Source organism: Ochotona princeps, chromosome 11, assembly GCF_030435755.1.
Source record: "Ochotona princeps isolate mOchPri1 chromosome 11, mOchPri1.hap1, whole genome shotgun sequence".
Lineage (NCBI taxonomy): Eukaryota > Metazoa > Chordata > Mammalia > Lagomorpha > Ochotonidae > Ochotona > Ochotona princeps.
In genome coordinates, this window is record NC_080842.1 from 40,537,060 (window position 1) to 40,551,431 (window position 14,372).

Below are 14,372 nucleotides of genomic sequence, written 5' to 3' on the forward strand. Positions count from 1 at the left end.
GACAGCGGGACTGGGATTGTTGATTTAAGACGGATTAACCCAGAGTACCCTTACATGCTCTGTGCTTTGTTTTCCTAGTGACATGCACTTATCTCCATTTTAGAAGATTAAGAAACTGAAGGATGATGTCTTAGAGCATTTCTGCCCCGAAGGGCAAGAAATAATGCCTCTTGTTGGTAAGTCTGATGTTCTTTCTAAAAGTCCAAGTTCCTATTTATATTTTGAGAGAAAGCACATGATGTCTGCTAATGGAAGATAAATGAGAAGAAAACTAGGAAAAGTGCCTTTTGTCTCTGGGTTACTGTATCTGCTACTGGATAAAGATCAAAAGAGCTTGCCAACTCTAAATTTAACAAATTGAGCTTTTTTTTTGGTAAGGTCATTCACAAAGATATTTTTATATTAGTTGTGAATATGGTTTGATAAGTAGACAGGAAGTGTTTCTCATTTAAAGATGAGGTGTGGAATAAGACTTGTAGGGCTCTAGGGCTACTCTAAATCTAGTGTAATCCGAAGGGATGGGGGGCCATGCAGATGAAAGCCATTGAGGGCATTTGTCTTATTCATTGCTTTGTTAAACCACAAGTAAACTACCCATGCCAAAGAAAGCCTCCAAGTTGGTTTGGCCTGGTTCTTGAAGACACATTCCAGTGTTCCCTCTTATTCCATCTTACAGGATTGAAGCATTTCCTGGAAATGTGTTTGGACCTGGAGGGTTGTTGAACATGTGTTTTCCAAGACTGATGTGTTGCTCTTTCTTTGCAGGCCTGAGAGTTGGCAATGTCATGGATGGAGAGCCAGCATTTATTTCAGCCCTAATCAGCTGCTTCCTAACTGCAAGCAGAAGCTATGTGTGTTTGTTGCTCAGCAAAACCAAGGAGGAAGGGCTATGGCAGCTGACAAAGTCCATCTGAGTTCAGGGTATCTTCAGATTTCTTCGTCATGGACTTTCTTCCTTCCATCTCAACCACAATGTGGTTTGTTTCGCTATTTGATAAAGACTAAGGCCATGTCCCTTGGCCAACAGCCAGAACTTAAAATCTGCTGGAAAGGGTCAGAAACCATTTCAGTTGCAGCTGAGGAAAATGAAATTTCCATTTTACTTGATGCCTGGCACAGGGGAGGGCACCAATTATTGTAACAACGCGTGAGTGCATGCAGATTGAGTCTTGTGAAATAGAAGCTCGTGGTTATGGCGAGTGACCCAACGTGACCAGAGGTGGCAGGAGCCACAGAGGGACTCATGACGGGCTATACCATGTTGCGGAATGGGGGCGTGGGCAATGGAGGTCAGACGTGGATGCTGCGCTGGTCCAACCGTATCCGCCTCACGTGGCTCAGTTTCACACTGGTCATCATCTTGGTTTTCTTCCCCCTTATCGCTCACTATTATCTTAACACGCTGGATGAGGCCGATGAGGCTGGCAAGAGGATTTTTGGGCCCCGGGCTGGCACTGAGCTCTGCGAGGTCAAGCATGTGCTGGATCTCTGTCGCATCCGCGAATCTGTAAGCGAAGAGCTCCTCCAGCTGGAAGCCAAGAGGCAAGAGCTCAACAGTGAGATTGCCAAGCTGAACCTGAAGATTGAAGCCTGTAAGAAAAGTATTGAGAATGCCAAACAGGACCTGCTGCAGCTCAAGAATGTCATCAGCCAGACGGAACATTCCTATAAGGAGCTTATGGCTCAAAATCAACCCAAACTTTCTCTGCCCATCCGACTGCTCCCAGAGAAGGACGATGCTGGCCTCCCGCCCCCAAAGGTCACACGGGGGTGTCGGCTGCACAACTGTTTTGATTACTCCCGCTGCCCTCTTACATCTGGCTTCCCAGTGTATGTTTATGACAGTGACCAGTTTGCCTTTGGCAGCTACCTGGATCCCCTGGTCAAGCAGGCTTTCCAGGCCGCCGCACGAACCAACGTCTATGTTACAGACAATGCCGACATCGCCTGCCTTTATGTGATGCTGGCTGGAGAGATGCAGGAGCCTGTTGTACTGCGGCCCGCTGACCTTGAGAAACAATTGTATTCTCTACCATACTGGCGGACAGATGGGCACAATCACCTCATTATCAATCTGTCACGGAAGTCAGACACACAGAATCTGCTGTACAACGTCAGCACAGGCCGTGCCATGGTGGCCCAGTCCACCTTTTACGCTGCCCAGTACAGACCTGGCTTTGACCTGGTAGTATCACCACTAGTCCATGCCATGTCGGAACCCAACTTCATGGAAATTCCACCCCAGGTGCCCGTGAAACGGAAATATCTCTTCACTTTTCAGGGTGAAAAGATCGAGTCCCTGAGATCCAGCCTTCAGGAGGCTCGCTCGTTTGAAGAAGAAATGGAGGGCGACCCTCCAGCCGACTATGACGATCGGATCATTGCCACACTCAAGGCAGTCCAGGACAGTAAGCTAGATCAGGTCCTCGTAGAATTTACCTGCAAAAACCAGCCGAAGCCCAGCTTGCCTACTGAGTGGGCACTGTGCGGGGAACGAGAGGACCGCTTGGAATTACTGAAGCTCTCCACCTTTGCCCTCATCATCACGCCTGGGGACCCGCACTTGGTTATTTCATCTGGGTGTGCAGTACGGCTCTTCGAAGCCTTGGAGGTCGGTGCTGTCCCCGTTGTGCTGGGGGAACAAGTACAGCTTCCTTACCATGACATGCTGCAGTGGAATGAGGCGGCCCTGGTGGTACCCAAGCCGCGGGTCACCGAGGTCCACTTCCTGTTACGGAGTCTCTCTGACAGTGATTTACTGGCCATGAGGCGCCAGGGCCGGTTTCTCTGGGAGACCTACTTTTCCACTGCCGACAGTATTTTCAACACTGTGCTGGCTATGATCAGGACTCGGATACAGATCCCGGCCGCTCCCATCCGGGAAGAGGTGGCAGCTGAGATCCCCCATCGTTCAGGCAAAGCTGCTGGAACTGACCCCAACATGGCCGACAATGGGGACCTGGACCTGGGGCCGGTGGAAACAGAGCCACCTTATGCTTCGCCCAAATACCTCCGCAACTTTACTCTGACTGTCACTGACTTTTACCGCAGCTGGAATTCGGCTCCGGGGCCTTTCCATCTTTTCCCCCACACTCCCTTTGACCCTGTGTTGCCCTCGGAGGCGAAGTTCTTGGGCTCAGGGACTGGATTTCGGCCTATAGGTGGCGGAGCTGGGGGCTCCGGCAAGGAGTTTCAGGCTGCTCTTGGGGGCAATGTACCACGAGAGCAGTTCACAGTAGTGATGCTGACTTACGAGCGAGAGGAAGTGCTTATGAACTCCTTAGAGAGACTGAATGGTCTTCCTTACCTGAACAAGGTTGTGGTGGTGTGGAACTCTCCCAAGCTACCATCAGAGGACCTTCTGTGGCCGGACATTGGCGTTCCCATCATGGTAATGGAAGAATGAGTGATTTGTTGGACTGCCTAGAACAGTTTTTTTCTTTATTCCTTCCCCCATCTTTCTTTACTTAGCTCTTTTTTAGTAGAAAGAAATATGCTAAAGCTATTTTCTAAACCTGTGAATACTCCTTTCCCTATGTAATTTCTGTCTGCTGTTTCTTCAGGCCTTAAAATTTGCATGGCTACTACTCCCTTTGATAGTGTCCTAAAGCTCCACTAACACTGGAACTCATACCGGATCAAGAGAGTTGGCAAAACCCCTTTAGTTTTCATCCATGTCCCAGCAAAGATGGTGATAAGTAGTGAAAAAGCTAACATGTGATTTAGGCACTGTGATTAGCATTGTATGATTTATATCATTATCCACTTTCTGTCTGTGGAAACTGAGGCTCCACGAGGTTCATTGATTGGCTGCAGGTCATGGTGAGTCATGGAGGAGCTGAGCTTTATTTAGTATGTCTGATCCAGGAGCTGCAGATTTCAGCATTCCCCAGAGGATTTTGAGAAGACCTGTGTCCTCTCCCAGGATATTATAAAAGTGTTTTGGGAGACTGGATTTGATGTTTGGGAACGGAACATCCTGAGCCTTCTCTTCTAGAAGGTCTTGAGGGTTTGTCTCATGGTTAGATGCTCTGCTCTATGGAAACAGTAATTGCAGTAAAGGAGAGGGCACCATTTCAGATGACTTCCTGTGTATCTTCCTGTTGATTTAAACATCTCTGAAAGAGATGGCCCCTGTCTTTCTTCAAATAAGACTGCCAGCTACTTAGCCTACAATGTAGGCTGTTTGCTAGAAAAAGGAAGTGAAGAATGGCAAATGCCTTGCTGAAAGATTTTTTTTTAAGATTTATTTATTTTTATTGGAAAGTCAGATATATATATAGAGAGAGGAGGAGAGACAGAGGAAATCCTTCATATGATAATTCACTCCCCAAGTGGCTGCAACGGCTGAAGCTGAACAGATCTGAAGCCAGGAGCTATTCTGGATCTCCCACACGGGTGCAGGAACCCAAGGCTTTGGGCCATCCTCAACTGCTTTCCCAGGCCACGAGCAGGGAGCTGGATGGGAAATGGGGCAGCCAGGATTAGAACTGGAGTCCATATGGGATCCTGGAACATGCAAGGCAAGGACTTTAGCCGCTAGGCTACCACGCTGAGTCTCCTGGAAGATTTTTTAAGAAAACTATTGATATGGGGTCAGTGCTGTGGTCTAACTGGTTAAGCTGCCACCTGAAATGCCAGCATCCTGTATCGGTGCCCATTTAAATTGTGGATGGCTCTACTTCGAATCCAGCTCCCTGCTGATGGCTTGGGAAGGACAGCACAAGTGTTTGGGTCCTTGCTACCCTGTGGGAGTCCTGGATGAAGCTCCTGGCTTCAACCTGGTCAAGTACTGGTGCTGATAGCTACTTGAGGCATGAACCAGGGGCTGGAAGAGCCCTCTCTCTCAGTAACTTTCAAATAAATAAGTAGTTTTTGTTTGTTTGTTTGTTTTTGTTAAGAAAATCAGTAGCTTTTAGAAAAGGTTTATCTGGAAGGGGATGTTTGAGCTACTTCATGCCAAGAAGTTTCTTCAATGAGGAATTAATTTTATTTGTAATGTTTTCTTTAAAAGGGATTTTTGTTTTATTTGAAAGGCAGAGTTAGAAGGGGGGACAGAGAGAGCAAGATCTTCCATCATTGATGGAGTCCTCAAATGGCTGCAATGGCCAGGGCTGGGTCAAGTGATGCCGGGAGCCTCCCTTGTTGGTGGCAGGGGCGTAGGCCCCTGGCCATCTTCTGCTTTCCCAGGTGCATTAGCAGGGAGCAGCTGGGACTCATTGCTGTGCTGAGATGCTGGGCTCACTGTGGTGTTTTCTAAGTAGCAGCGTAATGTGATAGAAAAAGTGCTCTTGGAGTGGTGTGACCAGGGATAAAATAGTCATTTCATGATCATCAATAAGCTAATTAGCTTCCCTGACCTGCCCTATGAAAAAAATGGCACTAATATTAATATGTTAGAGTAGTTTTTCCATCTAGAATCGGGCATTATCTACTAGCTTCTGGTTACCAGGACTTTAAATGAGCAGCAAGCAATCTCCCAGATTCCTGCCCCTCAGGGAGAATCGCCTGAAATCTGTGCATTGGTTTGGGTAAACGAATCAACCCGAAGCCTCTGCCATGTCAGAAGCTGCCCAGCAGTTTGTACTTGTGCTACGGTCCTCAAACAAGCAGTAGATTACGTGCCAAGTAGTGGGCTGTGAAGTATGTTGAACCAGAGATATTTAGATGGGAAAGGATTGTATGAGGGGTTCCTGATAGAGCTTATATATTGGATTTCATGATTGTTTTCTAATCCCTGTTTGCACAAGCAAGGAGTCAGGCTCAAAGAGAAGGTAATGTTTATTGCAGTTGTCCTCATATCCGTTCCATGCTCTTCGTGAAGAGAATTTCAGCTTAAGCTGAATTGCTGCTGGTGAGGGAGCAGGACCTTCCAAGAGGTGGGAGAAGCTCTGTGGATTAAAGTGAGCTCTCACCGAGAAGTTGTGAGACTAAAGACTTGTGCTTCCTCTCTGTTCGCACTCTTGGTTGCTTCTGTATGTTAACAATTGTCTTTAGCTCTTGGAGCATAACAACAAAGATAACTAAGGGAAGTCAGATGGAGAATTGATAGTGTCAAGTGATTTGAGGTCTGGTGTTTTGCAACATGCCTCCCCCAAGCTTTGGCCCTGTGCTCCCACTGTTGGAAACCACACTTTTCTTTTTTTCTTTTAATGTTTATAATTCTCTAATTTATTTTTGATGTTTGCATAGTTAAGGATGCAGGCCCTTGTTGACCACTGATTGGGATGGAGAGGGTTGAAGAATGGGGGAAAGTGGGTGAGACAACTTTCCAATCTTCTTTATGTATCTGGGGAAAATGGGGAGAAAATGGAGAGAGTAGGGGATAGTGCCTCTGTCAGCAACCAACTGCATCACTACCCCGGAATGGGGAACAGCTACCTGATACCATTCCAGGGGTCCCAGTGTGGAGCATATTCTGAGGGTACTGCTAAAGTGGTTTTCATAGTCCTGAGATGTTGATTTCATTGAACCAAGGTTGAGGAAATCCTTCTGAGTTCCATTGGCTGACATAATTCACCTTAAAGTCTCAGTTTGCCCAGATACTTGCTGTCAAAGCTTGGCTCCATACTGGGATGGTTGGGAAGGCTGGGTATGGCTTATTTTCCATCTCTATTTTCCCCCTACCCCCAGAAGTGGGAAGAAGAAATAGAAAGCTTGGGAATAATGATTACAGCAACTTCTCCCTAACCCTGATCCTTCCCACTCTGATCAACTATGTAAGCATCATCTAAAAAAAAAAAAAAAAGCTTTTCCAGTAGAGCCGTCCAATTTGTTTTACCCTCCATGGTACTAGATGTTTTCTGCAGGCCTCAGTGAACTGGTGGTTGTCATGTTCCCCCATGAGCCTCTGAGCATGCTGTCCACTTCTCAGGCTTTAATAACCCAGGAGACTCAATTCTGACACATGCGCTCCACGGTCAGACCACAGATCCTGTAATTTTCCCTGTAGGTGGAATTTTGAGTTTAGTGGTTTAGACCTGTGTGTTGGCGTGCCCACATGTGCCCCCACGTATCTTTTTAAAAAAAGAAAGGGCAATTATGTTGGCATAGTGGTTTAGGTAAGACAAATTTGGCATTAACGAGGCCCAGCTGTTGGCTGCTTTTCTCCCAGCAGTGTAACACTTGTCTAGGTATAATCAACCTAGGCACTTGCTGGGGTGGAAACCGTACTTTTCATGGCACTGTAAAGGTATTCCATTGTTTCCAGGCCTCCATGGTTTCCGATGGTATGTCAGTGGTTTGTTTTTTTTCCCTCAGACTTTGGCTTTTCTATATGAAATGTGTGGTTTCCTTTGGCTGCTTGCAGGGTTTTTCTTTATTTGCTTTCAGTAGTTTTGTCTATTCTATGCCTTGCCATCGTTTTCTTCCATTGTTGTTTGAGTAGTTGCTCTGGTTGGACTTGAACTGAAGGTTCTGTGCCTGAAATGACAACGCAAAATGTTGTTTTATATTGAGCTGATCTACTCACAGACTACAACAAATGTGTGTGCTTTAGGAGACAGGGCAGTTATGTAAAAAACTTGAAACTTCCCTCCTCTTGCTTTTTCCTCTCTGGAGTTTCCTTCTTGCCAGGAATAAGGTTGCACCAAGCTCTCTCCTCTAATTCTCCCAGCCAGAAAGCCGGGTTCCACATGAGAATTTCTGCTGTCCCTCCCCGTGCCACTCCAGGCCTGCTTTCAGGGTTAAAAGCAACAGTAACTCTTCCTGTAGCTGTACCTCCCTCCCTCCAAATTGTAGCTCCTCTCCATAATCGGCCTCCTTTTGTTTATTCTCCCCTACCTTCAGGAAGCTGTCTTCTCTGGTCTTTTAGCCCAGGGTTGATCACTGTCAACCCTGACAGTTGCTGACTCGGCGTCCTGGAAACAGAACCCTCAAAGGCGCCCCTCTCTGGTACAGAGAACTATTAGGTGTTGTGTTGGGTTACTGCTTTATTCTGATCCATTTACACATCTTTTGGATAATATGAAAGCTTTTTATAAAAGGTCATGGAAAATATAGTGATAAGATAATGGATATGTTCCATGAACACTTTGAAGTTCCCTGTAGTAATAATTAGGCACTTTTTAGAGCATTCTGTGGAGATGACAGGTCAACATTTATACTTCTGGAGATTTAGTCCTGGACCTGTTATGCAAAGGACATCTTTCGGGTATTAACAGCATGGTCTGGCTCAGAACAGTGCTCATCTTCATCCTGCATACTCATGTCTAAGTCTTTTGACATCCACTCTTGGTGTCTTAAGTTTTCATTCTTTTCTCCACAAAGGGTACAGCTGATTTACGCAGGCTGCCAGGGCAGCACCTTTTCAAGAGGTGACTTCTGAATAGAAACTTGCGTAAGGTTGAGAATGGACCTTTGAAATTGTGAGGAATGTAGAGGGAATGGTCACTGAAAAGCAGCACTTAGTGGTGTGGCCAGTAGAGCAGCCACGGACACCATGTAGGACTGTTGGGGCTTGGTGCACAGTCTAAGTTTTGTCCTGCATGTGTTAGGAGGCTATTGTAGGGCACGTACAGGTGCCTGTGTTTTTACAGGCAGTGTATTCACCTGTACCACAACACCAACCCCTACTCTGTGCCTTCTAAAAAAAATTCATTGAATGAGTTAGATGACGTTTTCCTAATATTGTGATTTCCAGGTAAATCTAATAGGGAAAACTTTTTCCAGCTTTTTGGGTCAAAAATTACTTCAAATCTGGCCTCCTCTGCTAGGTATAGGTGTATCTGGGTGATTTGGATTTTTTGGTAGTGTTTGCTTAAGAACTTGGTGACCATTACTGTTTTCTCTTTCTGTTTGTAAATGGACTGCAGGACTGAAAAGGATAATTGTGGAAGACAAAGCTTCCAGAAACCAGAAATGTCAAAAATGACAGAAATTGAATTGTTGTGAGGTCATGTTGCACAAGTGATTTGCTAATGGCAGCATGTTAGCTCTTTAATGTTTCACTTGTTATGTGCACATTTTCCTCCCTAGGAGTGACAGAGTCAGGGACAGAGAGATCCTTTCAGTGGCTGAACCATTCCCCAAATGACTTCTGCAGCCATGGCTGGGCCTGGCTGAAGCCAGGAGTCAGCTTTCTGGAAGCAGTCAGGTCTCTCATAGGGGTGGCAGGGGCCCAAGTTGGGTCATCTTCTGCTTTCCCAAGTGTGTTGGCAGGGAACAGGATCAGAAGTGGAGCAGCCAGGAATTTACCCAGTGCTGTGAGATGGGATACCGGCAATAGCTCAATGCACTGTGCCACAGTGTTGACCTCTCTTACATATTCTTTAACTATTTCAAAATAAGAAGTTGGGCTGCAGCAATTTTATTGACTGAGATCATGTGGCTGATTTAATACCTAAATTACAACTGTGTTTCAGGACTTTGTCATAATTCAATGTATTTTTTTTTTCTGTTTGCAAGAAATTCACTCAGTAAAACTGACCGAGTCTAAAATTCCTTGTGTCTTGCGAAAGCACAAGCTTGTTTTAAAATGAATGATGAATAATATAGGAACTGGTATAGAAATTAAACTGTACATATATAAAATGTATGCGTAAAACAGACCGCACAATAGGAAAAGGCTGTGCTAATCTTGTATAACAGCAATTTTTTTGCACATTTTCAATCCTCTGTGTATGAGTTTTTTGTGCCTGATGCTGACACTCAAGTTAGGTTATTGTACCTTCATTTTCATTGAGATTAGTGACAACTTTTACAAGTTAACAGATGTTTCAAAAGTTAAGAAAAATTTTTAATACTGATTATTCCCCTATTTAAGGTTACAAAGGGAAGCTTGATTCACTGTCTTTCTTATTTCTGTCTGTTCCTTCTTGGTGTTTTCTAGCACTTGGTGTTTGCAGAATTGATGTTTATTGAATGAATGATTCCTCTGAATAATCAAGAGATTGAAATGCTGGTGCTTTTTTTCCAGTGTCTTCCCTGTTGTTCACCTCTCCACTCCTCCTCCGCCAATTCTTGATGTGCGTATCTGTCTGCGCCTCATCACTGGGAATCTGTTGTCCTTCACCTTTTGGTAGCAGAACTGGTAACGGTTGATTTTCTGAGCCTTTTGTATTTTTAAGCACTACAGCTTTGAAGCAGAACTCTTGCAAGGAAGCTTTTACTCCTCTTAACTCCAGTTTTAGTTCCTATTTGGAAAGCTTTTAAGGGCTGAAATCTCCTTGTGGTTATGGGCAAAGGTGATAGTCCTGGATGAGGAACCCCGGTTGTTATTCTAAGTGCTGTTCACTTTACCGTCCTCTGCAGGCTGCCTAATTCAGTGGCCCACGGATGTTTGAGGGCAGATAAATCTTGGTTGAGAAAGGCTGTGCTATGCATTGTCGAATTGAGCAGTTACATCCTGCTGCACATCCTCACCATGTTGCTGTGAGCCATGCTGGTGGGGCCCTGCAGGGTGAGCCAAGGAATAGACTTGAATAAACTTCAGAAAGCTGGTTCTGCATTCTAGACCCACACACGTGGTATTCAGTGCCCCTCTCTGTGACCCCCACCTAAGTCCTCTAAAGAATGAGTAGAGCTCTTGGTTTCAAATCATGATCAGTTTAGTTTTTCTTGATGTTGTCAGGGTTGGTATGTTTATAGGATTTTCAGGTTTGGCTGGCACATCACTCAGTTTTGCGAACAGTGTGGAGCTGTGTTATCTTGCAGAGGCGTTTGTGTTCATGCATGCAGTGAATGCAGGAACTGGAATTTTTAAAAAAAGATTTATTTATTTGAAAGGTAGTTTACAGAGGGGAGAGAGAGAGAGAGAGAGAGATAGATAGATAGATAAGATAGATAGAGATATCTTCCATCTGCTGTTTAGTCCCCAGATTGTAGCAGCTGCTGAAACTGAGCTGAGCTGAAGCTGGGAGCCAGGAGCTTCCTCGCGTCTCTGTTGTGGGTTTAGGGGCCAAACCTGGGCCATCCTCTGCCACTTTTTCAGGCCACTAGCAGGGACCTGGATTAGAAGTGGAGCAGCCAGGACTAGAACTGGTGTCCATATGGGATGACACCCCCTGGAGGCTCCAGAAATTGGAATTTATGCGCAGGCTTTTTTAACTGGTTGCAACACCAGGGTTTTCCCCCTCTGTTCAAGTGCTTCTCAAACTTCAGGTGTGAAGGAATCACTTAAGGATTGACGAAGTGGCAGGGATCGGATGGAAAGCAGGTTATTTCAATTCTGCACTGCTTGCTTTCTGTCTGTCCTTCCTTCCTTCCTTCCTTCCTTCCTTTACTTACTTACTTATTTAAGAGACAGAACAAATTCCTAGATGATGTTGATTCTGTAAATGCCCACAACAGCCAGGGGTAGGCTAGCACCAAAGCTGGGAGCTGGAAACTCAGTGTAGGAAGCCACCTACTGGATCCATTCCCCACTGCCTCTTGGGTCTGCAGTAACAAGAAGCATCCGGAGCAGGTGTCAGGCCCAGCTTCAGTGCAGAGGGACATAGGTGTTCCTCACTGCCAGACTGAGTGGCTGCACCAGGTCTGCATATCCGACAGTCTCAAGTGAAGATCATGCCGCTGGTCTGTAGACTACCCTTGCTTACTCATGCTCTGTGCTGTGTTCTGGCAATACTAATTTTATAAATAAGCCTGGAGATAAGTTTACAGAGTTGCTAATCTGCAAGTTAATGGTCATAAGTGTAGTTTTTCAGTGTTTTCCTTGTAAGCTGAATGTCTACACAGCCAAGGTGAGGGACTTGGTTCCACTGACGTGGCAGAATCATATAGTTCTGTGTTACATGAAGGTGAAGTATGTTTGGAAAGGAAACTTACTGTTCTGGCATGCTTGGTAAGAGTCTGAGTGAACAGCTGCTCTGTTCCATTACTTGCAAGGTGGACATTATTTTATACTTGCATATCTCTGAAATTGGGACACATCCTATGGTAAATGGTATTTTACCATTGCCAAGCTTGCCATTTGGCTTCTGTCACTCTCCCACCCCTGGGGAAATGGAGCCTGGGTGGCTGCTAAGGCGAGTACTTGGCTTTCCTGCCACTCTTTACTGACACAGGCCTCAGTTCCTTCACTGTCACTGCTAAATCCGAGCTTGGTAGATCATTGGCTGCAAACTCGGGCACTTTTGTGCAGATATATCACACTGTAGATAGATTTCTGTCTGTTGCAGACTGTGGTCATCAGTTCTTTAACACAAAGATAATCGAGAAAGCCTGGCTGGCTCCTGAGTCCCATTTGCCACCGATTCAGACCCTGGGATGCAACAGTGATGGCTCAAATAATAGGGCTGCAACCACCCCTGGGGAAACGTGGGTTGAGTTCAGGTTCATGGTTTTTGGCCTCTTGGTTGGTTCAAGCATTTGGGAGTGAATCAGAGGCAACAAAGACTAACCATCTCTCTTCCATCCTTCCCTGCATCTCAGATTAATAAATATTAAGACACTAAAAAAAGAGGAGTAATTCTTTTTTATAGGAGATGCAGCAGGAGGCTTCTAATCTGTCTCCCCCGGGGGATTGGACTAATTAGATGAATATAAAGCACTGACTGGTCATTCATTGATAGAGGGCAATTTAAAAAGTTTGTGGAAAATGAGATTAAAGGTGAAAGTTACAAAAACATTTATTTCAAAGCAGAGTTACAGAGAGCGAGCGAGCGTCCATCTGCTAACTCAATTCCCCAAATAGCCACAGTTGCTGGAGCTGGGTGCATCAGAAGCCAGGAGTTAAGAGCTTTGTTTTCTTGTCTCCCAGGTGGATGCAGGACCCAGGTACTTGGGTCATCTCCCGCTGCTTCTCAGGTGCACTATTAGGGAGCTGGATAGGGAATAGCCAGGGCTTGAACTAGCACCAACATGGGATGCTGGCATTGCAGGTGGCAGCATTACCCATATACCGCAGGGACATCCCCAAGAGAAGTTTATTTTAGAACAGATTTTCTTGAAATAAATGCATATGTACATGGATGTAAGTGGTTATTTTTGTCCCTAAATAAACTTTAAAAGTTGTAATTTAAAGTTTTATTTCTTTTGAAAGATAGAGAAGGTTGACTATTCCCTGATTCGTAGCCCGGAAGGCTACAATGACCAGGGCTGGCCCAGTCTGAAGCCAGCAGCTTCATCTTCACATGCATCTCCCATGTGGGTGGCAGGGACCCAAACTGTTGGGTATCTGCAGGGAATAATCAGAAATGGAGCAGTGGACCTGGCACAATGGCTCAGTGCCTAAATCCTTGCCTTGCATGTGCCTGGATCCCATGGGGGGCCAGTTTATGTCCAAGCTTCTCCACTTCCCATCCAGCTCTCTTGTGGCCTGGGAAAACGGCAGAGGATGGCCCAAATCCTGGGGACCCTGTGCACCTGCATGAGAGACCAAGAAGAAGCTCCTGGCTCTTGGCTTCAAATCAACTTGGTTCTGGCTGTTGCGGCCACTTGGGGAGTGAACCAGTGGAGAGAAGATCTTTCTGTCCTTGTATCTGTAAATCTCACTTTTCAGTAAAAGTAAAATTTTTATTTTTTTTAAATGGAGCAGCCAAGACATGAACCAGCGCCAATAAGGGATGCTAGTGTTTCAGTTAGTGGTTTTACTTGCTGTGTCATGCTGGCCTTTAAACTTGCTTTTTTTTTTTTTTTTTTTTTTTTAAGATTTATTTATTTTTGTTACAAAGTCATATATACAGAGAGGAGGAGAGGCAGAGAGGAAGGTCTTCTGTTCAGTGATTCACTCCCCAAGTGACCACAATGGCTGGTGCTGTGCCGATCTGAAGCCAGGAGCAGGAGCTTCTGGGTCTCCCACGCGGGTGCAGGGTCCCAAGGCTCTGGGCCGTCCTCGACTGCTTTCCCAGGCCACAAGCAGGGAGCTGGATGGGAAGTGGAGCTGCCTGGACTAGAACGGGCGCCCATATGGGATCCCGGCACATTCAAGGCGAGGACTTTAGCCGCTAGGCTACCACCGCGCCGGGCCCTAAACTTGCCCTTTAATTCCATTTTTCATAAACGTTTTTTCTTAGAGGCAGAAAGAATCCACTCCTGTTCTGGTTCCCTCCCCTGGGTCCAGGAACTGCATCCCAGGCTCCTGTGTGGGTGGCCATCTCTTGGCAGTGAATTCCTTCACTAGCAGGAAGCTGGAGTTAGTAGGTAGAACATCAATCCCAGGCTTGGAATTGGTATGCAGGCATATTAATTCACCTCCTAACTACCAGGCCAAACTCCTGCCAGTCCACACACTTTTTGACGTACCCTTGTTTTACATGGCAAGGTCAGTAATAAAGCTGCCACCTGCTTTGTAGGTAAAGCACTTTTCTGAGATACGGCTAACTAAAATTCTATGTTGTAATTTGGTTCTCATTAAAACATGAAAATTTGCTTTATGGAGAAAATACTACTTTGCATATTTGGATCACTTTGGATAGCTATTCTTTTAATTT

At 45.5% G+C, this 14,372-nt stretch overlaps 1 protein-coding gene across 4 annotated transcripts in view; it reads left to right on the plus strand.

Moving 5' to 3' along the window:
* The window catches only part of EXTL3 (exostosin like glycosyltransferase 3), a 118,123-nt gene that overhangs the window by 80,538 nt on the left and 23,213 nt on the right, over positions 1 to 14,372 (plus strand). For all 4 annotated transcript variants that reach the window (XM_058670070.1, XM_058670071.1, XM_058670069.1 and 1 more), the window contains 2 exons: positions 79 to 176; positions 766 to 3,391. In XM_058670070.1, coding sequence (XP_058526053.1) covers positions 1,244 to 3,391 — 2,148 coding nt within the window. In that variant the 5' untranslated portion in view covers positions 79 to 176; positions 766 to 1,243. The remainder of the gene's footprint in view (positions 1 to 78; positions 177 to 765; positions 3,392 to 14,372) is intronic.